This window comes from Diorhabda carinulata, chromosome 10 (genome assembly GCF_026250575.1).
Source record: "Diorhabda carinulata isolate Delta chromosome 10, icDioCari1.1, whole genome shotgun sequence".
NCBI classification, from domain to species: Eukaryota; Metazoa; Arthropoda; class Insecta; order Coleoptera; family Chrysomelidae; genus Diorhabda; species Diorhabda carinulata.
Window position 1 is genome coordinate 15,743,676 of NC_079469.1, and position 27,961 is coordinate 15,771,636.

Below are 27,961 nucleotides of genomic sequence, written 5' to 3' on the forward strand. Positions count from 1 at the left end.
CGAAAAAACATCGTCAAGTCCAGTCAACTGTCAAAATGAAACTGTTATTCAGGGGCACCAACCCACTACAAAAAATTACACATAAACGTCCATTCATTTTAAGATTAGGTCTTTTCTAGACATTTTTTCACTGTCGATTTGTGTTTTTTCCATATTCCAAAACCACATTTACTTTCTCTAAAAACTCGTTATAATTTATTGTAAATAATATCTCAAAATTGAAATAACCTCACACATGTCCGAATAAAACATCGTCAAGTCCAGTCAACTGTCAAAACGAAACTATTATTCAGGGGCACCAACCCACTACAGAAAATTACCGATAAACGTCCATTCATTTTTAGATTAGGTCTTTTCTAGACATTTTTTCACTGTCGATTTGTGTTTTTTCTATATTTCAAAACCACATTTACTTTCTTTAAAAACTCGTTATAATTTATTGTAAATAATATCTTAACATTGAAATAACCTAACACATGTCCGAATAAAACATCGTCAAGTCCAGTCAACTGTCAAAACGAAACTGTTATTCAGGGGCACCAACCCACAAAAACCGTCCATTCGAACACGAAACTTCTTCTAATACCGTAATAAAGAAAAGATGTTATAGATTTGATTTCAATTGGCAAATGATTGTGCATTTTTTCGCACTGTACAGTATTGAGCCCTAAACTAATTCTGAACGTTGAGTAGGTAGATAAAGATCGTGCTCCTAAGTGGATAGCTGTTCAATGACCTTTCTAAAATAGAAGAAGCGTGCTGATTAAAATATAAATGAGGAATGAATAGTCAATAATTTGAATATTCTCTCGGCAGTGAGCTCTACTGTTTAGTCTTGCAAAAAAGGCACCGTAGACTGCTATGGAGTTGGTGAATTTAGTTCCTGGGATTTTATATTAAAACAGAAACGAAGAAGTCCTTTTTTTTAAAAAATATATTTGGTTTGTGACGGAGTTATGTAGCACTCTGTATACTTCGAGATAATTTCAAAATATGCAACTTAAAGTCACCCATTATTTTTCCCCTATAACATATTTTGATACCTCTTAAAATAAAGCGTTTATCTAAGTTTGTTGTAAGATTGATACACACTGTATATTCCGTTTGAGTCACAAATGACAATTTCTTTTTCGACAAAGTATGAGTAATGAATTTACTCCAAATCATAAGTGTTTTATTTCTAATAATAAAAGTTATATTTGAAATTCGAATTTATACCAATTTTTCTTATATTTAATCTAATTTTCGTATTATATTTATTGTGGGCAGCATAAAACACTAATTAAATATGTAAATGATGATCATGAGTGAATTTTTATGGTGTGTCTGGGTGTTGTATGAACAGTTATCCAATGGTTTGATATACCTACTCACTTATATGACTTCCTACACATGTTAATTTACACGTCCCACTAATAAAATACGTATATTTTCGATATTTGAAATAATATCAAATGTATTCAACAGATTCGTGGAAAAATTCGTAGACAAACACAGAATAAATCTTTTTTATTTATAGAATTTGTTATATTATTATTATTTATGTAAATAATCCCACATTACTATCTGGAGGCTAGGTGCAGCTCGTGACCAATGGTTAACAATCCGTTACTTTTACAGAGACAACCTGTACAATCTAAAGATAGCAAAAATAGATTTTTCAATCGATTTTTCAACAAAAATGTACTCTATGTTTAACTCGATAAAATTTATGGTTTAGAAGATATGTAGATTTTTAGATCGTTCGCCATAAAGAAACATTCTGACAAAAATTATCATAAATTGTGATTATTTATTGAAAATACTCAAACTTAAACATTTCTAATAAGGAAAAAATTGACATGTAGAAAAATTCAGTTGGTCAGCTTACAAATTATATAAAAACAAAAGAAAAACTACGATAAATAAATGGAGAAGGTCCTACAGAGAACTGATCTTGATAAAATATTTTTTCATGCGAAGATAAAGTTCAAGAGAATGAATCCTATTGATCTTCAGTAGTGCCTGCTGCGTGGAGATGCCTGTGGATATTCTGTAGGTTGTAATATTCGAGAAAAACGTGCTGATTCCACAGATTTGCACTTCTCCAAAGAAAGAACGTTCGTAGGCGAACTTGGTGTTCATGAGACACGTCAACTTGTCGAGTAGATCTTGCAGAAACTGCTTTTGGTGGGATTATGTTTGAAAGAGTATCTGCCGTGGTAGTACCGGTCGGAAAACTTTCTTCTACGCTCCAAACTGTCCAAGCTTCTGGTCAACTGTAGATCGTCTTCAAGTCGAATTGCTCTCTTCTGTATTGAGTCCAGTATCCTCAGCCTTGAAAGGCAAACTCCAAATGTGTGAATAATACTCCAAAGATTAAGGAATCTGGACTTTTTAGTGGATTAGAAGCTATCTTAAATAGAGCTCCCAGTTCTTGTGAAGCTACCTTAGCGAATTCGGTCACGTGACTATGTCATGACGTATTGCTGTCAACATCAATACCCAAGAAGCTAATTTGCGGTTATAGTGATATTTTATGTTCAGATAGGACCTAATCCTGAGCCGCTGTTACTTAAAAACCAAAATTGAAGGGTGATAGAATCTTTTCAATACGATTGGGGGTATTCCATCTGGGCCAGTGTCCTTATTGGTATCCAAGCCTTTGAGAAGTTGCATGTATCGAATATTAATTCTTCGAACAGTAATTCTGTTGGTACTTAAACTAGAATTATTTTCTTTCAGTTTTTTTTTCACGCAAAACATTACAAAATATTTCATTGCTTTCAGATCCCTAAAACTTCGTTTTCTTGCGATGGCAGACCTTCTGGCTATTACGCAGATGTGACCACAGGATGTCAGGTAAATAATTATCATTTTAAAAGAGAAAAATTATATAAATTATAAAAACTTCATCATCACGTTGATGCTAGGAGACTTTCTACTTTCTTGAGATCGCGCTGACCATTTCCAGCAATGCTAGTGCATCTATACAGCTTGTTCCTAACCTCAATGGAGATGGGTGTTATCTATTGGACTCATTAATGAGGAAAATCAACGAAGATCTGCAATAGCAGATCAATTTTCCCTAACCAGCTCTTAATATAGACCGAGACGGTAAACCAGGGACAGAAAGACCTCCAAAAATATGGATGGATTCATGGACATCAACATCTCAAGGATGTCAAACGCTAGGACTAGCCCTAAGCTTGGATCAATGGTAGCCTAGCTGCACTTGGGATGATGAAGACCAGCTTTCATACCATCTTGTAGGTGGTCGTCCTGGTGGTCGGGATGTATTTTGCAATTTTTGCCAACCTGTAATCTCACAATCTGTCCACGTGGTCTCTCCATTCTCTTCGTCGATTTCTCGTCCATCTCACTACATCCTGGATGTCACATATCTCCCTTAGTTCATCATTTCTCTTACAGTAGCCTTTGTAAGTTACCTTAGTCTTCTGAAATGATCACTGCGTCTTCAGCATAACATACTATTTGCATTTCTTCATTTCCCATCCGGAATCCTCTTCCAGCTTGCTTTATTTCCTCTATAATCTCATCTATTGTGATGCTGAGGCTGTCTCCTTGTCTGATACCGGTCGTCATATTTTCTATTCTGATATATGTGTAATTATCCGTATATTTCTTCTCTTCAATAGAGTTGTTACGACCCTCAATCGTACCTTATCAAACGCTTGGTTGAGATCGATGAAGCACATCTTATAGATCGTTCTTTTGACCTTGAGAAGATTGAATCTCCGAATTCTTTCTAATGTGACGTTAATATCGAAAGTTGTATACGAAGTATGAATTTCTCCATCATAACTCTATTAGGAAATGTTTAAATTTTCAGGTTTATCATATGTGTGACGGTCTAGGTAGGAAGTTCAGTTATACATGTCCGAACGCTACACTTTTCCAACAACGCATGTTGATATGCGACCATTGGTATATGGTAAACTGCAGCAGAGCTACCCAAGATTACAGCGCTAACCTACTCATCGGTCAAAGAAACAAACCTTTCCTGGATAATGTTGGATCAAATACATTTTCTAGAACTCCCAGACCCGATTTATTAGATGCACCATCTAATTTCACGGAATTAAATATTGTTTACAGGTTAGTACTTGAAAATAAATTCATAGTGACTGGTTTTTAAGATGAAAATCATCGAAACTTCCTTCAATTCACCAGCTTCATAGAAGATGATTCTAATGTACCCTAAAGAACAAAAAAAATTCACCAGAATCTGCTTTGTAGCTTCCGAATCATTATGAGTATTTTAAGCTTGTTAATTGTATTCGTGCACCAGCATTTGTTTGCCGGAAGTGTTTAAAAAAATCAGGGAGACCAATCATAGAAGACGAATCATTCTGCACCAGGTCTATGTGAGTTTTCACACACCAAAATATCGAATTGATAGTTCATAAATTTCGAAATCAACGTTTTTCTATACATGAAGAAGCAGTTGGTGTGGTTAAATCACGTGTTTTGGGGGGGCTAGACCTTAAAAATCATTTTGTAAATCTGAAAATACTATCTACCTCAAAATCTGGGGCTTCTCTCCATTGGATGGTCGATAAGTGTGAGGTGTGCATCAAAATAACATATCCTCGTTCTACTTTGAAAAGAACATCTGAAAACGTCGTAATTAGAGACAAATGTTTTCAAACCATCTTCAACGAATCCTATTGCAGCGAATTATGTCTTTTAAAATCTTTCAAAATCCTAGTTTCGCTTTTTTTTTCACTTAGTTATCGTTTTTCGTTTTCTCCCATCTCTATTCTTTTAACTTTAACTAAGTACCCAAGTCGTTTTATGTGTCAGCCAACAACATTTTTGAGAGACGAAAAGAACTCGAGAGTTACTTAAAAGACGTAAAGAAGACGGATCGCTCGAATCTCAGAGTTAGACGTGTGGATGAAACATTATTTTATGTCGTTAAGCTTAAATTTTCATTGTTGTTTTAAAACGGCTGTGATAAACAGTCGATGGAAACATCTTCACGACGATGTTTTAGTTTTGTGAACATCCAGCTTTATCATGTCCAAATTTTCAATTAATATGCGATGTACCACACTTTTTGGAATGCTTATTATGTCTGCTAGCTCACCCAGTACCACTTTGGACATTTTCTTCAACATTTCTGGAGTCGTCACCTCATTTGGTCGACCACTGCGATGCTGGTCTTTGCAAGTTGTACAGTCTCGTTTAAACTGTACTACCGAATATTTTACTGTTGATAACGAAGGAAAAGTCTCACTTAGAGTAGAATCTAGGTCCTAGAGACCTTTAGGTCAGGCTAGGTACTTCTAGGACCATCCTCTAGTCCAGAACTAAATTAGATGTACAATAGGCTACACCTTGATGTTTTAACGTTCAAATTTAATTATATTTTTCTTTGAAACTCTTTTATTTCTTTTAGATTGTTTCTGCACCATATCTGGCTGGTTATATCGTCCTTCTCTAGTGTCAGCCTCTAAAGTATTAATATCGTTTATTTCATCTCCTCCATTATCCTCCAAATGCTTGTCTATCCTCTGCAATATTTTCGTCAAGATGCAGTCTCATATTTATCAAGGGTTTTCCATACCTTGTTTGAATTATTTCATACCAACCAGCTTCGGAAACTTTCGTCAAAATACTGTACAATATAATTACAGCATTTTGCGTTTTTATTTAACCATCCTGTATCTTTCAATAAGATTTATGACCGACTACCTACTTCACGAAACGTCGGGTTCATTCCACCTACAGTATTTGTATAAGAAAAGAAAAACTTACATAATCTATTGTAAAATAACGAATAGTTGATTGTACTATTAATGATAAAGTTTTTAGTAAGCGAAAGTAGACAATTATGCAAATCTAAACGCACATTTAAGTTTAACCAGTTTATTTTATAATTTTTCATTATCACTCTCGATAATTAAGTAATTTATTGTCGTAAAAACATGGGCCCGTAATTTGAATATTTGAAATCTTTGCACAATATAAATGCTTCAGCTACGAGGGTTGCTATTCGAGCTTATATATCTACATCTCGTCGAAACTTGTATCAAACCATAACGGTGTAGTTGGTTGTTGTTGGGCTTAATTTCCAACACGGAAATCGGAGGTTCGAATCCTCTGTCCAACTTGCTCTTAGTCCAAAGGAGAGTTGTAAACATCTCGTGGAGATGAAGCTGATTTAAGCATGTTAAAGATGATTCAAAAGCATGAAAAAGTGTATTGATCTTAATGAAAAATATATTGAGAACAATAAAGTTATATCCAGTTATAAATATTTGTTTTTATTCTATAACCAAGTTATGGTCTTCAGAGACTGAAGGTAAAGTTTACCATCAGTCATTTCACCAACAATTACGATTAAAATGTCTGACGCGCGTTTTGATAACCAAGTTATCGTCTTCAGAGTCTGAAGGTAAACTCCTTAGACTATGAGCTTCAAAAACATCTAAAACTGTTCTTAGTTTTGACCAAAGAATCTTGAATTTATTGGTGATGCTTGTTTTTCTGTGAAAAACTTTTTCGTAAACTAAAAGGTCCTTGGAGTTTATGCTTTTACTTACAAGCTTCCCTTTTCAGATCATATTACTCATAGTATACTTTAATTTCAGGACTGGTGATAAAAATCTGTCACCAAGAGACTTTGTAGGTGTTGAAAGTGAAGATGAAAATTTTACCGATGAACCAACTTATTTTCCTCCCAGTTACTGGTCTACCGAAATAGGAAGACGACCATCAACTCCCGAGCCAGAGGCGAATAATTATCAATATAATCGTCAGAACGTACAAACACAAAGCCGCATTTCCAAAAATAGAGGCAAAGCTATAGATTTTTCTTCTCCAAATTTCAACGGTGAGTAGTAGAATGATTGAACACCTGTTTCAAATCCAAAAGCATCAATTCCTTCATTTATAGCTAAAGCATATGCTAATTAGAGCAAAAAATGGAAGCTCCTTTACTTACTACCAATTTTTTTCTTCCATTTTCCAGTCCTGATATCCTCTGTCTCTCCTAGGTCTTCCATAACCTCTACGTACACATCTTTTCCTTGGTCTTCCTTTTATTATTGTTCCTCCTTGTTTTATGTCCATCTTTTTGTTTGTTACTCTAAAATCTGGCATTCTCGTGTGTTCTCTATTCTCTATTATTTTGGATCTTAGTATTTTGCGCTCCCAATTCGTCATCCTCGCTTCCAAATTAATTTTCTCCCTCGTCGTCTCCGCTCTTTTCCTAACTGCTAATTAAATGATAATTTTTGTTTTGTTTTAGGGAACAATTTGGTGAAAAATACCAAATCGAACTTCAAAGCAAGACCTTCAGTTTATCCTCAATTAGCTGAAGCTTCAATACAACCCCACGATAATATAGGATCAGTACAATCTAGCATAGTACAAGATTTACCATTAGATCTATTACCACCAGACGTTTCTAATCAAGATAACATCGGTTCTACGTTGAAACCAGCATCAGAAGATGAAGATAACCGATCGAAAATTAATTACAGATCAAGATTTAGAGCCACTACTCCAGTTTATCCTCTTACATTAGATTCAACTAGCCAAGATCCATACCAAATAGGAATCCTTCCTCCAAAAGAATCTGGTCTCAACTTCGAATCTAATTTTAAAGCTACTACTCCTCAATATCCTTCTTCTGTCGAGTCGACAAGTGTCCCACCAGACGAAGCGGGCTTATTACCACCACACAAAGACGCGGTATCACAAGAAAACAACAATGATAAAATAATTGTTAACTTTGATTCTGATTTCAAAGCTACAACTCCGAATTACCCTACGTTCGTTGAACAGACCAGTGTTAATCCAATAGAGGTGGGAGTATTGCCGCCTAAAGAGAACGGAGACATTGCTAGCATCAATTTTCAATCAAATTTTAGAGCTACAACGCCCCAGTATCCTCCGTATGTTGATCCTACCAGTCCAGATCCTAAAGAAGCAGGATTACTACCGCCAAATGATCAAAATACTTATGTTAACTTTGAGTCTAAATTCAAAGCGACAACTCCTCAATATCCTCCTTACGTAGATCCCACGAGTCCTGATCCAAACGACGTTGGATTGATACCTCCCAAGAATTTGAATAAAGTCGTATTTAAATCGAGTTTTAAAGCTACGACTCCTCGATACCCAACTTCTGTGGAAACTACGAGTCCTAATCCTTTTGATGTTGGTTTAATAGCTCCAGAAGAAACTATAGTTAATTTCCATTCGGATTTTAGAGCTACGACACCAAATTATCCCACTTATGTAGAACCTACTAGTCCAGATCCTAGGGAAGCCGGTTTACTAGCCCCCCAACCTGACAAATTGACAGGTTTCGATAATAAAGATAAGAAATCGACCGATTGGTCAGTACCGTCGAAATTCTATCAACCACCGATCTTGGAATCGGATTATAACGTCGGGGAAGAGGAATTGCAAGAGATTCCCGGTATAAAACTGTTGAATTTTATGAAGTCTTTCAACAACGAACAATGGCAAGAAGTGCGACAAGCGTTCCGTATACCGGAATATGATTTTCCGTTGGATGACGCTACTAGGCCGAGCTATAATAGCGTTATCAATTCTTTCGAACCTAGCAGATAGTGAAATTTCGAATTGAGTGTTTTTATATATTGGTAAACCTTAGCGTGGGGGTGATAATGACTTTCAATAGATGAGAAGAAGCTTTCCACGAACTTAATGCGACACGCGGGTGTGTACTTTATGTATATCATAAAATTCGCAAGACTTTGCGTTGTTGAGGTATTTCGAAAATATCATGCGTAGTTCACGGGAAGCCTTCAATTTTTGAATTATTTATGCAATTTTCTAAAGAAATTTCCTTATTTAGTTTTCGATTTTTTTTAATTTTCGTTTCCAGACTTCAAAATATGTATTGAACCTTTCAGGAAGATTTAGGAAATAATCAAATTTACTAGGTTTTCCTGCTGGAATTCCAAGAAAAATAGAAAGCGGGAGCTTTTCCCAGAAAGTGATTAGATTTTCCGTGAACCATCAGAAACTTCGTAGAATTGATGTAATTTTCCCAAGAAATTGGGAAAATAAACATTGACATTCAATGAAATTTCTCTATTTTTCATAAATTCGCAGAATTTTCCAGAAATTACTAGGATTTTTTTGGAAATTCTGAGAAAACCTTCAATTTTCGAGTTATTTATGAAATTTTCTAGAGAAATTTGTCAGAAAAGTGTAAAACCTGATTAACACTCGAAAAAAACTTTTCGTTTTTTCGAAATTTCACAAGAATTTCCTTATACAACTCTATTTTCCGGAAAACTCTTTGAGAGTTATTCAGTTTTCGAATTTTTTGGAATTATTCACAACGTTTAAAGATTTAAATTTTTCGGAATTACTGCGAAAATTCTGAGACTTGATTGAAATTTAATGAAATTTCTCTATTTTCCGTAAATTCACAGAATTTTCCAGAAATTACTAGGATTTTTTTGGAAATTCTGAGAAAACCTTCAATTTTCGAGTTATTTATGAAATTTTCTAGAGAAATTTCTCAGAAAAGTGTAAAACCTGATTAAAACTCGAGAAAAACTTTTCGTTTTTTCGGAATTTCACAAGAATTTCCTTATACAACTTTATTTTCCGGAAAACTCTTTGAGAGTTTTCAGTTTTCGAATTTTTTGAAATTATTCACAACGTTTAAAGATTTAAATTTTTCGGAATTACTGCGAAAATTCTGAGACTTGATTGAAATTTAATGAAATTTCTCTATTTTCCGTAAATTCACAGAATTTTCCAGAAATTACTAGGATTTTTTTGGAAATTCTGAGAAAACCTTCAATTTTCGAGTTATTTATGCAATTTTCTAGAGAAATTTCTCAGAAAAGTGTAAAACCTGATTAAAACTCGAGAAAAACTTTTCGTTTTTTCGGAATTTCACAAGAATTTCCTTATACAACTTTATTTTCCGGAAAACTCTTTGAGAGTTTTCAGTTTTCGAATTTTTTGAAATTATTCACAACGTTTAAAGATTTAAATTTTTCGGAATTACTGCGAAAATTCTGAGACTTGATTGAAATTTAATGAAATTTCTCTATTTTCCGTAAATTCACAGAATTTTCCAGAAATTACTAGGATTTTTTTGGAAATTCTGAGAAAACCTTCAATTTTCGAGTTATTTATGCAATTTTCTAGAGAAATTTCTCAGAAAAGTGTAAAACCTGATTAAAACTCGAGAAAAACTTTTCGTTTTTTCGGAATTTCACAAGAATTTCCTTATACAACTTTATTTTCCGGAAAACTCTTTGAGAGTTTTCAGTTTTCGAATTTTTTGAAATTATTCACAACGTTTAAAGATTTAAATTTTTCGGAATTACTGCGAAAATTCTGAGACTTGATTGAAATTTAATGAAATTTCTCTATTTTCCGTAAATTCACAGAATTTTCCAGAAATTACTAGGATTTTTTTTGAAATTCTGAGAAAACCTTCAATTTTCGAGTTATTTATGCAATTTTCTAGAGAAATTTCTCAGAAAAGTGTAAAACCTGATTAAAACTCGAGAAAAACTTTTCGTTTTTTCGAAATTTCACAAGAATTTCCTTATACAACTCTATTTTCCGGAAAACTCTTTGAGAGTTATTCAGTTTTCGAATTTTTTGAAATTATTCACAACGTTTAAAGATTTAAATTTTTCGGAATTACTGCGAAAATTCTGAGACTTGATTGAAATTTAATGAAATTTCTCTATTTTCCGTAAATTCACAGAATTTTCCAGAAATTACTAGGATTTTTTTGGAAATTCTGAGAAAACCTTCAATTTTCGAGTTATTTATGCAATTTTCTAGAGAAATTTCTCAGAAAAGTGTAAAACCTGATTAAAACTCGAGAAAAACTTTTCGTTTTTTCGGAATTTCACAAGAATTTCCTTATACAACTTTATTTTCCGGAAAACTCTTTGAGAGTTTTCAGTTTTCGAATTTTTTGAAATTATTCACAACGTTTAAAGATTTAAATTTTTCGGAATTACTGCGAAAATTCTGAGACTTGATTGAAATTTAATGAAATTTCTCTATTTTCCGTAAATTCACAGAATTTTCCAGAAATTACTAGGATTTTTTTGGAAATTCTGAGAAAACCTTCAATTTTCGAGTTATTTATGCAATTTTCTAGAGAAATTTCTCAGAAAAGTGTAAAACCTGATTAAAACTCGAGAAAAACTTTTCGTTTTTTCGGAATTTCACAAGAATTTCCTTATACAACTTTATTTTCCGGAAAACTCTTTGAGAGTTTTCAGTTTTCGAATTTTTTGAAATTATTCACAACGTTTCTAGATTTAAATTTTTCGGAATTACTGCGAAAATTCTGAAACTTGATTGAAATTTAATGAAATTTCTCTATTTTCCGTAAATTCACAGAATTTTCCAGAAATTACTAGGATTTTTTTGGAAATTCTGAGAAAACCTTCAATTTTCGAGTTATTTATGCAATTTTCTAGAGAAATTTCTCAGAAAAGTGTAAAACCTGATTAAAACTCGAGAAAAACTTTTCGTTTTTTCGGAATTTCACAAGAATTTCCTTATACAACTTTATTTTCCGGAAAACTCTTTGAGAGTTTTCAGTTTTCGAATTTTTTGAAATTATTCACAACGTTTCTAGATTTAAATTTTTCGGAATTACTGCGAAAATTCTGAAACTTGATTGAAATTTAATGAAATTTCTCTATTTTCCGTAAATTCACAGAATTTTCCAGAAATTACTAGGATTTTTTTGGAAATTCTGAGAAAACCTTCAATTTTCGAGTTATTTATGCAATTTTCTAGAGAAATTTCTCAGAAAAGTGTAAAACCTGATTAAAACTCGAGAAAAACTTTTCGTTTTTTCGGAATTTCACAAGAATTTCCTTATACAACTTTATTTTCCGGAAAACTCTTTGAGAGTTTTCAGTTTTCGAATTTTTTGAAATTATTCACAACGTTTCTAGATTTAAATTTTTCGGAATTACTGCGAAAATTCTGAAACTTGATTGAAATTTAATGAAATTTCTCTATTTTCCGTAAATTCACAGAATTTTCCAGAAATTACTAGGATTTTTTTGGAAATTCTGAGAAAACCTTCAATTTTCGAGTTATTTATGCAATTTTCTAGAGAAATTTCTCAGAAAAGTGTAAAACCTGATTAAAACTCGAGAAAAACTTTTCGTTTTTTCGGAATTTCACAAGAATTTCCTTATACAACTTTATTTTCCGGAAAACTCTTTGAGAGTTTTCAGTTTTCGAATTTTTTGAAATTATTCACAACGTTTCTAGATTTAAATTTTTCGGAATTACTGCGAAAATTCTGAAACTTGATTGAAATTTAATGAAATTTCTCTATTTTCCGTAAATTCACAGAATTTTCCAGAAATTACTAGGATTTTTTTGGAAATTCTGAGAAAACCTTCAATTTTCGAGTTATTTATGCAATTTTCTAGAGAAATTTCTCAGAAAAGTGTAAAACCTGATTAAAACTCGAGAAAAACTTTTCGTTTTTTCGGAATTTCACAAGAATTTCCTTATACAACTTTATTTTCCGGAAAACTCTTTGAGAGTTTTCAGTTTTCGAATTTTTTGAAATTATTCACAACGTTTCTAGATTTAAATTTTTCGGAATTACTGCGAAAATTCTGAAACTTGATTGAAATTTGATGAAATTTCTCTATTTTCCGTAAATTCGCAGAATTTTCCAGAAATTACTAGGATTTTTTTGGAAATTCTGAGAAAACCTTCAATTTTCGAGTTATTTATGCAATTTTCTAGAGAAATTTCTCAGAAAAGTGTAAAACCTGATTAAAACTCGAGAAAAACTTTTCGTTTTTTCGAAATTTCACAAGAATTTCCTTATACAACTCTATTTTCCGGAAAACTCTTTGAGAGTTATTCAGTTTTCGAATTTTTTGGAATTATTCACAACGTTTAAAGATTTAAATTTTTCGGAATTACTGCGAAAATTCTGAGACTTGATTGAAATTTAATGAAATTTCTCTATTTTCCGTAAATTTACAGAATTTTCCAGAAATTACTAGGATTTTTTTTGGAAATTCTGAGAATCCTTCATTTCTCGAGTTATTTATGCAATTTTATCGAAATTATGAGAAATTTTTGCAATTTTCCAGAGAAATTACTCTAATTTTCCAGAAAATAATCGAATTGCTGCTAAATTTCTGAGAGACTTGACAGAATTCCAGAGAAACTTTCATTTTCCCCAGTACTTTTTCATTATCTAGAGATTTTTGCTTAAAAACAGAAAGTAAGTACCTAAACAAAAAGATTCAGATGATTTTGATCTTGACTCAGAAATTTAGTCATCCGAGAAATTACCTGAAATATTTGAAAGTTTCCGATTTTCAAGAAATCCCTAGAACCTTCCAGAAAGTCACAATTATTTTCCAGAAATAGTTCAGGAATTTTTCGCTTAAATTAGTTAAGAATCGATTACATTTATTATGTGAACCTTAAGCTTTGTTATGCTTGCTAAAACATGTTTCACAATTGGAAGAAAATTGTTTCTAATCTTAGAATCATTAATTTTCATATGCATTTGAAGCATTAAAATATAATATTGTCACCGTCTGCGTAGTTGTAAGCTTTGAAACAAAAACTAGTCCACATGTAAAATAATACGAATATTTAATTGTATTTTTTTATTATATACGATATTTTCAAAATAAACAATATACCTGAAATATACCTGAAATTTATTCAAAAGCTTTGACTATTGTGTGTGGCGTGGGTAACTAATAACGGATTATATTACAACTTCAGGGGAAAAAATTTTTAACAAAAATCGCACCAAGAAACACGTGAAAATTATTTTCAGAATCTTAGATCCACCACTACTTATTTTTTCCAGGAACTGTGAGAATGACTTGATTTTTCGTGAAATTTATGTAATTTTCTAAATAAACTTCTGAAAAAAGTCTAAAGTTCTATAGAACTCTTGAGAATCTTCTCCATTCCCCAGAAATTCCCAAGATTTTTCAAAAATAACTTGAATTTTCCGGAAACTGTGTGAAAGTCTCAATTTTTCCTGAAATTAATGAAATCTTTCAGAGAAATACTAAGGAATATCTAAAGTGTCATGAAACTTCTGAGAATTTTTTTCATTTTCAAAAAAATCAAAAGATTCGACAGAAATTACGTGGATTTTCCAGGAACTGAGAAAAAATCTTCATTTTTCCTGAAATTAATGCAATTTTCTAAATAAATTTCTGAAAAAAATCAAAAGTTTGATAGAACTCCGGAGAATCTTCTCCGTTTCCCAGAAATTCGCAAGATTTTTCAAAAATAACTTGAATTTTCCGGAAACTGTATGAAAGTCTCAATTTTTCATGAAATCAATACAATCTTCTAGAGAAATTTCTGAGAAAAATCTAAAACTTGACAAAACGTCTGAGAATTCTCTCCATTGTGTGAAATTACTTTCCAGAATCTATTTTCGTCAAATTAAATCAACCAAGACGTTTTCTTTTTCTTTTTGCATTACGAGGGCTGCTACTCAAGTTTTGATATATGGCAACACCGATGTGGATATGTCAAATTTGACGTTTGACATTTTAAATGGTGAATGTACTGAGAACGTGCTGTCATACCAGTACTATTTGAGCTGTTCATAGATACTTGAAACATCCAAATCCAATAAAAGTTGTTCGAAAAAATCAGCTTGAACAAGAACGTGTAGTCAAAACATGTCCTTGTGTAGTCCTTGTTTAACACCCAATGATTGCGAGTTCAACGTTTTTCTACTCACATGTTTCGGAGGTACCTCAATCGGAATGGAGAAAAACTTTCCACAAAAAATTGTATTGATCTTAATGAGGAATATTTAGAAAAACAATAAAACCAAATCCAATTATAAATATTTGTATTTATTTGTCTATTTCAGAACTTAAGTAGCAACCCTCGTATTAAGAAATAACTAGTATCACTTATTTGTTGTTTAATGTTGATTTTTGTAACAAATCTGATCACTTTTAATATTTCGAAAGCAGTTGAAAATACGTCTAGGACTTTGTATATGTTTCTGTCTAGAAATTTCTGAAAAATTCGTTGGTATTGGTCACTATCACATGACACACTCTCTATATTTTTTTTGTGTCCATTTGTTCTTCCACACTATATATTTTTTGCGCATTATTTGATATTTCTGAACAGTTAATGATAATAGTACAAAACATTTTGAGTAACGTACGTAGATATTGATCAGTTTTAGTTGTTTAGAAATCGTCGACCTTTATCATGACATCTTCAACTTACAAACAAAAGTCGATTTTATTATTAATTTCATACAAATTAAATGAAAAATTCGTTCAAACTGTTTTATTTAAATTCGAACATTTACTACACTATACACTATTTTTTTTTAAATGTTGCATTAAATTATAAAAAACTGAAGTATTGAAATCAATACTTTAAACGCTTATATCTCGTTTAATTTTCAAGCTACTGAGTTTAAAAAAAAAGCAAAATGTTCAATAAAATAAAACCTAAATTTTAGCTACAACAACATTTTTTCGTTGATCCAATAGTTTTTGAGATATTTTGAAAAAATAAAAAAAACGAAAAAAAAATTTCACATTAAGCAACGTTTTTTCAAAATATACGGGTTACAAACCTTTCAAACTTTTGTAACGTGTTGTTAGAGCTTAAAAAAAGATAAATTTTATATGGGCTACGATTAGTCTTAATTTTGCCGCGCATGGTGTCAAATTTATTTTTTCCCAAATTAGAGTTACTTAACTTATTTTCATCATAACTCGCTTAATTTTCATGCTAGACGGTTTCATAAAAGCTCATTTTAAAGGTCTAAAAAAGTACTTTAAAAATGTTTATTACAATTTTTTATGAAAAATTGATCGTTTTTCCGTTATTTGAGCTCAAACCTCTGCGTAAATTTACGAAAAAGAAAAAATTGACTTTCAGTGACTCATAAGTTGCTGAATATTATTAAAAAAATTTAATTCAAACCGACTAATTTCTTTGTTTTTTTATAAGCTTCAATTTTGATAAGAATAAGTTTTCCCAGAAAATGCGTAATTTTCGAGTTTTACGTGAAAAAATGTTGAAAAACGTGTTTTATTTTTCTATAATTTTCAATCGCGAATAACTCAGAAATTATTGAGTTAAATAAAAAACATCATTCCACATTTTCTTCATAAAATTCAATTTTCTATCGATATTATTTTGAAATTTCAAATTTCCACCCCGATTAAGAGTGGCATTCACCCCTGGTGTAGAAGCATACATCGGCACCAAATCAGGTTTGTTATTTGCTTGATCTTCAGTCAAAATTTCAAACTAATCCATGAAGGACTTTAAAATTACGAATTAATTTACTTGGTTCACTGTACTATGAAGGGTTAATTTGAAATAAATCAATATTTTGACGAATATAAGCTTGTATTTTCTTCACTGTTAATTATAACACTTTTTCGTTCGATATTTTTTCTTTAACAAAAAAAATAACTTCATAACAACATATACCACTCATTATAAAGCTGAGACTAATGATTTTGGTATGCTGAAATCAGAAAAATAAAATGGAAGCTACAGATTTTTTACTAGAGTCTTTCGAATGCGATTTGAGTCATATTTCTTGAGCTATTCCCTAAACTTGGCTTTGACGAACGAAGGCAACGGTATCAAATACAAGAATAAGTTGAAAATAATCATGCCCAAAGCGAAAGCACAAGTTACACCGATATTCAAATCCTCTTCTAATATTCCACTGAAAATAACATCCGTGGGATCCCTACTGTATCTTTCCGTCAAAAAACTCTGTCCGTTGGTGTATCTGCAAAAATGATTGCTCCCTCCGTGTAAAAGAGACGTTTCGTAAATATTAGTGCAGTTATGTTGTGGATCAAACGGTAGCATTTGACTGAGTGATGGTCGGGTGAAGACTTTTCTGTTTAGAAACGCTGCGGCGTAACGAGTTTGAGTAGCGTATGTTAGATAATAGAGCCAATCTTGTAAACCTTTAATAGATCTAAAAACCGAATGTTTTCATTTTAAAATTTACAATCGAACGATAATTTACCGTAAAATTCCGCTACTTAGAGTCAGACACACAACTGTTATATAGATACTGAAAATAGCGGCTTTGACGTTATCTTTGACTATCATTAGAATCGCCATCGTTTGTTGTTCCGTGAAAGTATAACATGCCCATAGTACAAGAGTGAAGCAGACATAGTCCAAAGGATTCTCGAAATCTCCTAGTAACCTACAATAATAATAAACAATAAATTGCTTTTATATTGATCAGAAAACGGTACACTAAACACTCCGTTCACACTACCACTACACCAACACTCACAATTTTACTGTCTGACGCGCGTTTCGACGAGACTGGACACAATCTACACCAACACTCACGATTAAACTGTTTTGCGTTTCGATAACCAAGAAGACGATAACTTCGGTTGTAGAAACGCTCCTCAGACAGTGTAATTGTGAGTGTTGGTGTAGTGGTAGTGTGAACGGAGTGTTTAGTATGAATATCATCATCGGTTTCTGAGAAATTCCAACTTAAAATCCCTGGTATTCAGGTCCAAAATAACTCAGAGAAACGCGAGGAATCGCTGCGAATGGCTGGACAGTCAGAAGAAGGCTCAAGGCAGCTAACACCGAGCCAAAAATGCTAGCTACTAGTCCAAGTCCACGTCAATTGAACTGACGTTCAATGAACTGAACGAACTCCGTCTCGACTAAGTTCAAAACGCGAATAGCCGTTTTTGAAATGTTTTTTCACAATACAAATTTGGTATGTATGAATGGAAATCGATAGTTGACAAAGGGAAAAGTGAACAATGAGCAAGAACAGTGACATATATCGAAATAAGTGAAAAAAATATCGAGTATTATGTGAAACTAACGGACGCAGAGACATTGTCGTCGAAGAATATTGTATAAAATCAGATATAGTACTCAAATGTATAATTCCAGCTCTATATTGTAAAATCGAGCAGTTGTGCTAATCGATTTCACATACCAAGTGTCACTAAACTTAGGTGACAAAAGGATCTTGAATGAAAAGGAAAATCCCTGAAGGATTCGAGGGAGATCTGAAACGAATTTGTTTTAGCGGTAAACGAAGGCTTCGAAAGTAGTGAAAGGCTTGTTAGACAAAACGCGTCAAGTAGATCCTAGTATATAGGGAAAAATTCCACGTCAGTCGAAATTTACTTTTCAATTTTTTCTGAACGTTTACCTTCATTTCCCAAGAAATATTTTGTAAATGTTGATAACGAAGAACCTTTTGTAAGTTCTGATGAACAACAGCGCCTGTATTTTTGTTATAAACAATTGTTGTTCGAATACCAACGAGTTACTTACGGAAATATTATTAAAGTTGCTAAAATCGTGGAAATAAACGAGAATGGAAGTGACACTAAATTATAAGTGAAAAGGAATAAGGTGCCTCCATATAAACCCTCCTGAGTTTCTTGGTAATAGCGAGTTCTGTATGTAGGATCTGAAATACAAAATTATCTCAAAGTATCTCAAAAATGTCGCTGATTTTTATTTTTATCTTAACTACAGTCCCTTACCTACCGTTTATAGGAGGTAACCACAGACTACCGGTCAACCTAAACCGGTTTTTTATTCTACAATCCACTCATATTATTCAGCAGAAAAGTCACTAGATGCTCAGAAAACTCACTAGAGATTCACAAAACTCACTAGACGCTGAGGAAAATCACTAGAAGTTGAAAAAATCGCGATTGGATTAATAAAAATCTCAGAAAGGGATAAAATTCGAATTTTTCCCTGAAAAGTCACTAGATACTCAGTAACTTCACAAACAAATCAATTTCGTAAAAATTCTCGATTGGAGAATGTCATATTAGTAATAAAAAACTCAAAAAGTAATAAATCGACAGAAAACAGAAACAGAAAAGTCACGAGAGGTTCACAAAAGTCACTAGATGCTCAGAAAACTCACTAGAGATTCACAAAACTCACTAGACGCTGAGAAAAATCACTAGAAGTTAAAAAAATCACGATTAGAATCATAAAAATCTCAGAAAGTGATAAAATTCGAATTTTGCCCGGAAAAGTCACTAGATACTCAGTAAATTCACAAACAAATCAATTTCGTAGAAATTTTCGATTGGAGAATGTCATATTAGTAATAAAAAACTCAAAAAGTAATAAATCGACAGAAAACAGAAATAGCAAAGTCACGAGAGGTTCACAAAAGTCACTAGATGCTCAGAAAACTCACTAGAGATTCACAAAACTCACTAGACGCTGAGGAAAATCACTAGAAGTTGAAAAAATCGCGATTGGATTCATAAAAATCTCAGAAAGTGATAAAATTCGAATTTTTCCCTGAAAAGTCACTAGATACTCAGTAAATTCACAAACAAATCAATTTCGTAAAAATTCTCGATTGGAGAATGTCATATTAGTAATAAGAAACTCAAAAAGTAATAAATCGACAGAAAACAGAAATAGCAAAGTCACGAGAGGTTCACAAAAGTCACTAGGTGATGAGAAAAATCACTAGAAGCTCAAAAAATTTGCAGACAAATCAAATTAGTCAAAAATCGCGAATGGAGAATATTATAAAAGTCGTACAAATCTCAGAAATTGATGAATCGAGTCATAAAATTCGAATTTTGCCCGGAAACGTCAAAGAAATTATAAAATACGAGATTCACGAGATGAGAAAGTTAATCACCAGACGAGATTGAGTATAAACCATGTCTCGCAGTCCCAATTAGATTTTCGGTATCTCAAATCTCATAGAAAATAACGAAATTTGAGGTACATTAGAATAAAATTCTTGTTAATACGTATACTTACACATTAAAACGGTATTTACTATACCGCAAAAATACACAGCAGATAAACAGTTCAATATTAACCCACTTCTCGAAATAAACGTGTGTTGCCAAGTCTATAAAACAAACATAATATCATAAATTGAATATTTTTCAAAGTGTCCCATCACCTACTTTCATTTCGTTATAGAATATCCATAAAAAGAAGAAATATAAAGGCAGCAATAACAATCTCAAGAATGCTTGTCTTAAGCCCGCTTTTCTGAAGCTCAACGAAGCCGTTACCAGTCTCCTGAAAGAAAAAATGATGTTGCTATCGATTAAAAATACTCCTCATATGTTTTTCGAATAAAAATCACGAAATATTGAATTGGGGATGAAAAAAAAATCGCACACACAAACTATTACTTACGTATAAATAGTCCACCCTGTTATACATTGTCCAGGTCGCCCGTAAAGAAGGGTTACTTTATTTCCGTGCATTCCATGGTCCATATTATGATTTGGAGTAATTACACCCGATCCTTTGCGAAACATACCCCCTTCAATTTTGAATTTCTCAACAAGTGCAGCGATTTGGTGGTTGCTTTCAACGAATCGTTCCCTAGAACGTCTGTCGACTGTCGAAAGACAAACTGTGGAAAGTAGAGACATCTATTTTTATAAACAGAAACTGCGGTACTTATTTTGAGGCCCATGATGCCATTTGCTGTCAAGTAAACATTGAACCTTTGCTATTAGCCTCGCGGATTTTCGCTACCAATTGATGCGGAAATGAGCCTCATCAGAGTATGACACGTTATTAAACGAAATGGATTAATTCGCGAAATTTGGTCAATTGGTAGCGTCAGTATCTGCCTACTGAATGTTGTTTCGGCGAAATTTCTTTATTTTTCTCCAATAATACGTTGGGTGGACTGATAATTACACTGTGTGACGCGCGTTTTGATACTCAGGGACTCTGAAGCTTGCCGCGCGCCTTTTCTGTTAAATATGCAATTTATATTTTAAAAAACTTATAGCAAACCTTGTATAATAAAGAAATGATGAAATGTAAACATAATTGGAAGGAATGGGGACAATTAATATGAGAACGACGTTAAAGGGAAAGAAGAGAAGAGAAAGTGATAAACTAAAACAAATCGCGAAAAGCAAATGGCAAAATGTGGATGGGAACAGAATTAGAGGAAATCGGAGAAACGTCAAAAATGACAATGACAAGAATGAATTGTGCAAAAAACTATTTAAAAAAGAGAGAGAGATACAGAGAGAAAGAGGAAAACGAATCTAACAAAACAATAAGTGCAGGAAGAGAAGGAGAAAGAAGAGAAGGAATAACATGGTGGAACTAGAATGAATTATGAGATAGAAAAACGAATCTGACAAAACAATGGGTGCAAGAATAAGAAAAAGAAGTGGAAAAGAAAAGAAGAGAAGAAAAGAAATGGTATGAAAACAAAAACGATTATAAAAAGGAAGAGGCAGAATGAGAAACAAAGATGGAAAAGGACAGGATTGGACGATACGGATCAAACGTCAAAAAGTGTTGAAGGAGAGAGAGGAAAATTAATCTGACACAACAATAAGTTGATAAAAAGAAGAGCAGGAATAGTTTGAGACCAAAACAAATTATTTAAGAGAAGTGGCAAAATGTGGAACAAAGATAGATGAGAACTGGATTGGAGGAGATCGGAGAAACGTCAAAAATGACAATGACAAGAATGAATTGTGCAAAAAACTGTTTAAAAAGGAGAGAGAGATACAGAGAGAAAGAGGAAAACGAATCTAACAAAACAATAAGTGCAGGAAGAGAAGGAGAAAGAAGAGAAGGAATAACGTGGTGGAACTAGAATGAATTATGAGATAGAAAAACGAATCTGACAAAACAATTGGTGCAAGAATAAGAAAAAGAAGAGGAAAAGAAAAGAAGAGAAGAGAAGAAATGGTATGAAACCAAAAACAATTATAAAAAGGAAGAGGCAGAATGAGAAACAAAGAAGGAAAAGGACAGGATTGGTCGATACGGATCAAACGTCAAAAAGTGTTGAAGGAGAGAGAGGAAAATTAATCTGACACAACAATAAGTTGATAAAAAGAAAAGCAGGAATAATTTGAGACCGAAACAAATTATTTAAGAGAAGTGGCAAAATGTGGAACAAAGATAGATGAGAACTGGATTGGAGGAGATCGGAGAAACGTCAAAAATGACAATGACAAGAATGAATTGTGCAAAAAACTGTTTAAAAAGGAGAGAGAGATACAGAGAGAAAGAGGAAAACGAATCTAACAAAACAATAAGTGCAGGAAGAGAAGGAGAAAGAAGAGAAGGAATAACGTGGTGGAACTAGAATGAATTATGAGATAGAAAAACGAATCTGACAAAACAATTGGTGCAAGAATAAGAAAAAGAAGAGGAAAAGAAAAGAAGAGAAGAGAAGAAATGGTATGAAACCAAAAACAATTATAAAAAGGAAGAGGCAGAATGAGAAACAAAGAAGGAAAAGGACAGGATTGGTCGATACGGATCAAACGTCAAAAAGTGTTGAAGGAGAGAGAGGAAAATTAATCTGACACAACAATAAGTTGATAAAAAGAAGAGCAGGAATAGTTTGAGACCAAAACAAATTATTTAAGAGAAGTGGCAAAATGTGGAACAAAGATAGAAGAGAACTGGATTGGAGGAGATCGGAGAAACGTCAAAAAGTGATAGCAAAAACGAATTAAGCAAAAAAATGTCGAAAGAAAGAGATCAGATCTGACAAAACAATGTTTGTAAGAAGAGGAAAGTGAAAAAAGAAGAAATAATTAGAAAAATGTCAACAAGTGCTAACAAAAACAGATCTGATCAAAAAACCATCAAGTTAAACGAGAGGAGAAGACAGAACAGCAGAAATGGGTAATATAGGAACAAAGAGGTTTACTCCCTGGTATTTTCAGTGAAATCTTGGATAGATTCATTTGAAAAATTAAAAAAAAAAATATTTAACAACTCTACTTACGATAGTACATTAAAGGATTCTCGAGTTGAGGACAAGGGAAACCAATTTCATTGAAATATTCCAGCATTTGTCTAGTTCCTCCCGTGTAAACAACATCTCCTAGACACAAATATAAAACTCGTTCCAAAAATGGAAAAACATCGGAACGAGGTTTTTCCATTGTTAATATTATGGCTGTTCCATATTTCTTAGCTGCATTAGAAAGAATAGAAACGATGAGGTAAGTGTTTAGTGGATCCAAATCCCACGTTGGTTCATCTAGCAGCAAAACCACTAAAAATATTTCGAAATCAAAATTACTAATACCATTACACTGATAATCAAGATTATACTGTCTGAAGCGCGTTTTAGTAAACAAATTCGATCTCTTGGATAACCCACCTCATAATTCTTCCACTAAATTTCATTATAACAAATTTCTCTTTTATATTTTGTCGGTGGGTGTGACAATTTTAAACTTTAAACCAGAACCTTTGGTAATAGAAAACTTTCAGGGCGGCACGTATTGTGTTTATCAGTAAACGTGATCGAAGACTCAAGGGCCCAAAGGTGGCAGCTCGAATCAATGAATTCAGGAGTCTACTTTGAGTACTGAGAAGCTGGACTTTTTGGAATGGAGGCAATGTTGCTGTTAAAGAGAAAGAGAAGACCTGAAGTAGTCCATGAAAGAAAACGTGGCTTTAGAGAAGGTTTCTAGACGGTTTGGACGAGCATTTCAATGGAAGCAAAAACCTAGATACAGAGAAGAAATTTTACAACAGTTTCATCGGTTAAAACTCCATCCTATTGTAGGACTATGCTCGTCCACAGGCTGCAGGTTCTGTACGGAAGAATTTGTCGAAATAATCCAGTAAAAAGTACCATAACAACTAAAAAAATACTTGTTTTCTCCTTAATTTCGTAGTATGGGCAAAAATCAAAGATATCATGAAACAATTTCCAACAATATTATAGATTTCACCTACACTTTTAGCGTTGATCGTCCCTACTGTGAAAAAGTATGAAAATGAGTTGAATTACCTGGTTCTTTTATAAGTTGGATACCAATCATCAGCCGTCTATACTCACTCTTCGTCAAGTCTTCTACACATTTACTAGAAACTTGTGATAAGACCAAATCAGCCATTATCTGCTTCACCTTAGCTTTTTTTAAATATCCAGAGAGCTAAAATGAAAAATACATACAAAAGGTGTCCCGAAGCAGATAATGTAAGTGAAAATTGAGAAAAACGTGAGAAAATTGAACGAATACTGAGATAGAACCAGACCAGAAATTTATCAATTCAACTGTGTTCTATAATCAAACGTTAAATTTTCCAGTAGTGGCCTTCGTTTTCAAATTAAAGGCCTCCTAAATTTTGTATGTTGTGCAGTCTATGATCTCTTGGCTTCTTGTAGTTCGTAAAAATGTTTATGCACGCGACAAGTCTCAACAAGCTTTACGAAGATAGTCCCAGAAGTGCCTGAAATATTCGGTAGTACAGTTTAAACGAGACTGTACAACCTGCAAAGACCAGCATCGTAGAGGTCGACCAAATGAGGTGACGACTCCAGAAATGTGGAAGAAAATCCCCAAAGTGGTACTGGGTGAGCTAACAGACATAGTGGGCATTCCAAAAAGTGCGGTACATCGCATATTAACTGAAAATTTGGACTAGAGAAAACTGTGTACAAGATGGGTGCTCACAATTGAAGATGTTTCCATCGAGTGTTGCTCCGTTCCTTAACTACGGATGAAACGCGATTTCATCAGCGATTTTCCAACAAATAGATGATGTCGGCAATTAATGACGTTTTGACAAGCTCATTATTAGTTAATTAGTCGATCATCTACTCATAAATGTAACTGTATGGAATGTGGCACTGGGAATGGGAACTGTACACGAATGTGGCTTCACAGAGATTAAACACCCACAGTTTAGTTGTGATCTGGTCCTGTGCGATTATTTTTCACTCAATGTCCAAGATTTCGACGAAGTATCTATATTGAATTAAATACAGATAATTTCACAATAGATAATTGATGGTACTAACCCTGGTAGGTGTGTAATAGAATGTTTGTTCCACAGTTAAGCCGGGTATAAAGTCACATTTATGAGTAACATAAGCGCATCTTTGTTGAAATAGGCACATGCTCATTGGATGATTGTTGAGATGAATCTGTCCTCTAATGGAACCCTGCGCTCTGCGCGATATAACATCCAACAGAGCTTTCTTTCCACTACCTAGTAAGAAATAAATGATAATATCATGGATGACTCAAGTAATAACGAGTTTAATGGTCTCTTTTCAAATATGGAGTTTTAAAAATAATCGTTTTAGACTCTGCCTATTGGTAAAACATGCCAAGAGCTACATTTTAGGTGGACTAATCCAATTGGAGTGAGGAAACTATCGATTTTCTTTTGTTTCTTTGTTTGAAACGGCACTTTCAACACATTCCTTTGAAGCCTCTTTAAAACAAGAATATCATTTGTGGAAACATCATTTTCTTCTACCAACTTGATGGAAATAGTTAAGGCATCCACTGCACCATCATGGATAACTAAATGAAGAGCGGACGCTTCACTATTTTCTTCTTTTCTACTCAATACAACTTCGATTATTTCCATGGCTGTCATAAAATTGCCGCGTGTTTCTTCCTCGCCGGCTAGCCCCACGCCCACATCATCTGTAGTTAAACTTTCGCTTTCATCAACAAGTTTTTCATCTTTCGTTTCTCTTGGCTCTATCAGTTCATTAACAATCTTCTCAGGTGCATTAGTAGCAAGATAAACTTCCTCTTCTACATCTTGAACATCATTTTTTTCCTAACTTTTTTTTGCATTGCTCTAACAAAGTTTTATCCTGCCATAAGTTGCTCTATGAACAAACAAGGACTTTTTCGGGTGGACTGTCATAAACTTGCCGCGTGTTTCTTCCTCGCCGGCTAGCCCCACGCCCACATCATCTGTAGTTAAACTTTCGCTTTCATCAACAAGTTTTTCAGGTTTCTCTTAGCTCTATCAGTTCACCATTAACATTTTCCCCAGACAATTAGCTTTGGATGGTAATGGCGATGGCAAGTCATGATATTACACGAATTTCGTTTTAATCGCTTCATGTTTTCTGGTACAACAGCCGATTTTTGACAACCTCCACGAAATTTCTCCTGTAGCTCAGGATGACATTGGCAGATTTGTCTTTTTTATGTTACATACAAGTTTTTGATGTTTTCATAAGGTTGATACTATACCTTTGGATCCCAATACAGCTAATACTTCACCAGAGTGTACAACCATCGAGACATCTTTAAGAATAACTCCCGTTTTAATATTTCCTATCATCCGTTGGACGCAGGAGCCATTTTCCACCTTAAATCGAATAAACAGAATAATTACCAGCCATTTTATTTACGTATATCAAGCTTTCTCAAAAAACGATTCTAACACAATTAAATACTTCGCTTGGGAATTTACTTCTTGGAAATAACATCGTCCAAATGAAAACCCTTTGTTTGCGTAGAGTCTAGATTTGACTTTACCCCTCAGTCAATAGGTGTTAAATCGAGACTGCGTGGAGCCCAATTTATGTCACCTCTCCTAGAGTACTGAGAGACCAAACAGACTTTTTCCTGATGTTAATCATCCAAATGGAATAAATCGATCTGATTATTACCAACAGTTGGAAGTTATTTGAACGATGTTTTCTCCAATAGGTGGATTGGAAGACGTGGACCGATCGAATGACCGGCTAGATCCCCCGATTTGACTACTTTCGATTACTTTCAACGGAATTATTCAAAATCTGAAGTATATTTTAATAGAGCAGACAATATACATTGTTTTTCTCTAATAATTTTAAATTTGAAAAGGACTTTAGGGTTTTCAGTACCCCGAAAATGAAACGTTGAGAAGAAAGATAAAATTTTGATCGCATTACGAAATAATTAAATGTTTCTTTGCTTACCTGGCCGGAATAAAAAACGTTACACAACTCCAGGACATAGTCACTAGCAATCATTCCGAATAAATAAATAAAAAAACAAACAGAACAAAGTTAATAATCACTTTAGAAAAAACATTCCTCATAAAAATTAATAATAACAGTTTATTAGTGATTCTTACTGTTCCGCACTGTGATAAACGAGTTTAAATATTCATTTAGTGTGATGACCTCATCAGTGAAAAAGATTTTATTTAACAATGGTCGTACCTTTACGAGTTATACAGATACATAAAAGCTGAAACTTTGGTTCTACCAGTCTAGGTGAAATTAAAAAGTAGTTTTGATAGTCGGTTGGTACGTTTACGAAGGTGGGGATTAAGTTTTAAAATACAGAGATATACAGAAACAAATGTTGAATTTATAAGTTCGAGGATTCAGTCAATTAATTAAGTGGAAAGGCGTTTCGGTAAAAAGTGCAGTAAATTCAAATAAATATAGATCTCGAGGAAATATTTAAAATGTGTTAATACAACCTAACCTAACCTAATTTATCTTAAAAAAATAACCGACATCTAATTCCACCTTCTATATATTGTAATCAATTCCCTCTAACACCCCTTACAACCCCAAATCTATAGGAGATAGGGGATGATTTTTAGATAATTACCAAATTTTTTTCTAACCAATAAAAGATTGATTTTTAAGTCGATAGAATGTAATAGAATATATTTATTCCTTTCTTTGTATATCGCAGTTAATCCTGAACAAATAATACTAAATATCATATGTATATTACCAGTCAAAAGTTTTTTATCCACCCTATAGTTTGCGTGATACATAACAAGTAAAAATAACGGAACTCGTTTGTGGTTTGTTCGTATATAATTAGTAGCAGGCGGTTTATTTACAGTAATTCTTCTAAATAATTTCTAGGAAAGTCTATTTATTCATTTCTTCTGTTTCTTTTTGTTCTAGAACTTTGTAGAATTTCATTTAGATGTATAAATGATTTTTCTAAACGAATTTAGTTTAGTTTTAATTAAATAGTCGTAGTTAAAAGAACGAATTAGTAAAAGTATTTATAAGTAAATTATTATAAGTTAAGTGTATTGTGAAGTATGTGAAATATATAACACAGTGTTAATTTATCACCCTGCAAAACATTGTACAAAAAAAAATAGAAATTCCAGCTCCAGTAGGCGTTTTTTTCTGAAACTAAAACTTTGAGGTTATGATACAAGAAAAAGT

General features: G+C 33.1%; 2 protein-coding genes across 2 annotated transcripts in view; one reads left to right on the plus strand and one right to left on the minus strand.

The window, feature by feature from the left end:
• Positions 1–13,684, plus strand: part of LOC130898822 (uncharacterized) — a 40,723-nt gene extending 27,039 nt beyond the window's left edge. Inside the window, exons 2-5 of the mRNA XM_057808363.1 lie at positions 2,770–2,841; positions 3,833–4,098; positions 6,600–6,841; positions 7,259–13,684. Of these exons, the coding sequence (XP_057664346.1) occupies positions 2,770–2,841; positions 3,833–4,098; positions 6,600–6,841; positions 7,259–8,592 (1,914 nt within the window). The 3' untranslated portion in view covers positions 8,593–13,684. The remainder of the gene's footprint in view (positions 1–2,769; positions 2,842–3,832; positions 4,099–6,599; positions 6,842–7,258) is intronic.
• Positions 13,685–16,376: 2,692 nt separating this feature from the next.
• Positions 16,377–27,042, minus strand: LOC130898825 (ATP-binding cassette sub-family G member 5). The gene is made up of 11 exons (XM_057808364.1): positions 26,735–27,042; positions 26,022–26,139; positions 24,821–25,011; positions 23,807–23,951; positions 22,787–23,059; positions 20,200–20,422; positions 19,962–20,079; positions 19,810–19,903; positions 18,334–18,472; positions 17,036–17,221; positions 16,377–16,984 (listed from the first exon to the last, which is right to left on the minus strand). Exons 1-11 carry the CDS (start codon positions 26,786–26,788, stop codon positions 16,597–16,599), a joined length of 1,929 nt encoding a protein of 642 aa, XP_057664347.1. The 5' UTR covers positions 26,789–27,042; the 3' UTR covers positions 16,377–16,596.
• Between the last annotated feature and the right edge of the window lie 919 nt (positions 27,043–27,961).

Excerpts from the sequence above, each read along its gene's own strand:
- LOC130898825 (XM_057808364.1), bottom strand. The coding sequence starts at position 26,788 with ATGATTGCTAGTGACTATGTCCTGGAGTTGTGTAACGTTTTTTATTCC. Across the intron at positions 20,423-22,786 it reads GAATCCTTTAATGTACTATC|TTTGTCTTTCGACAGTCGAC; the intron begins GTAAGTAGAGTT and ends TACTTTCCACAG. Across the intron at positions 18,473-19,809 it reads AGTAAATACCGTTTTAATGT|ATCCTACATACAGAACTCGC; the intron begins GTAAGTATACGT and ends TTTGTATTTCAG.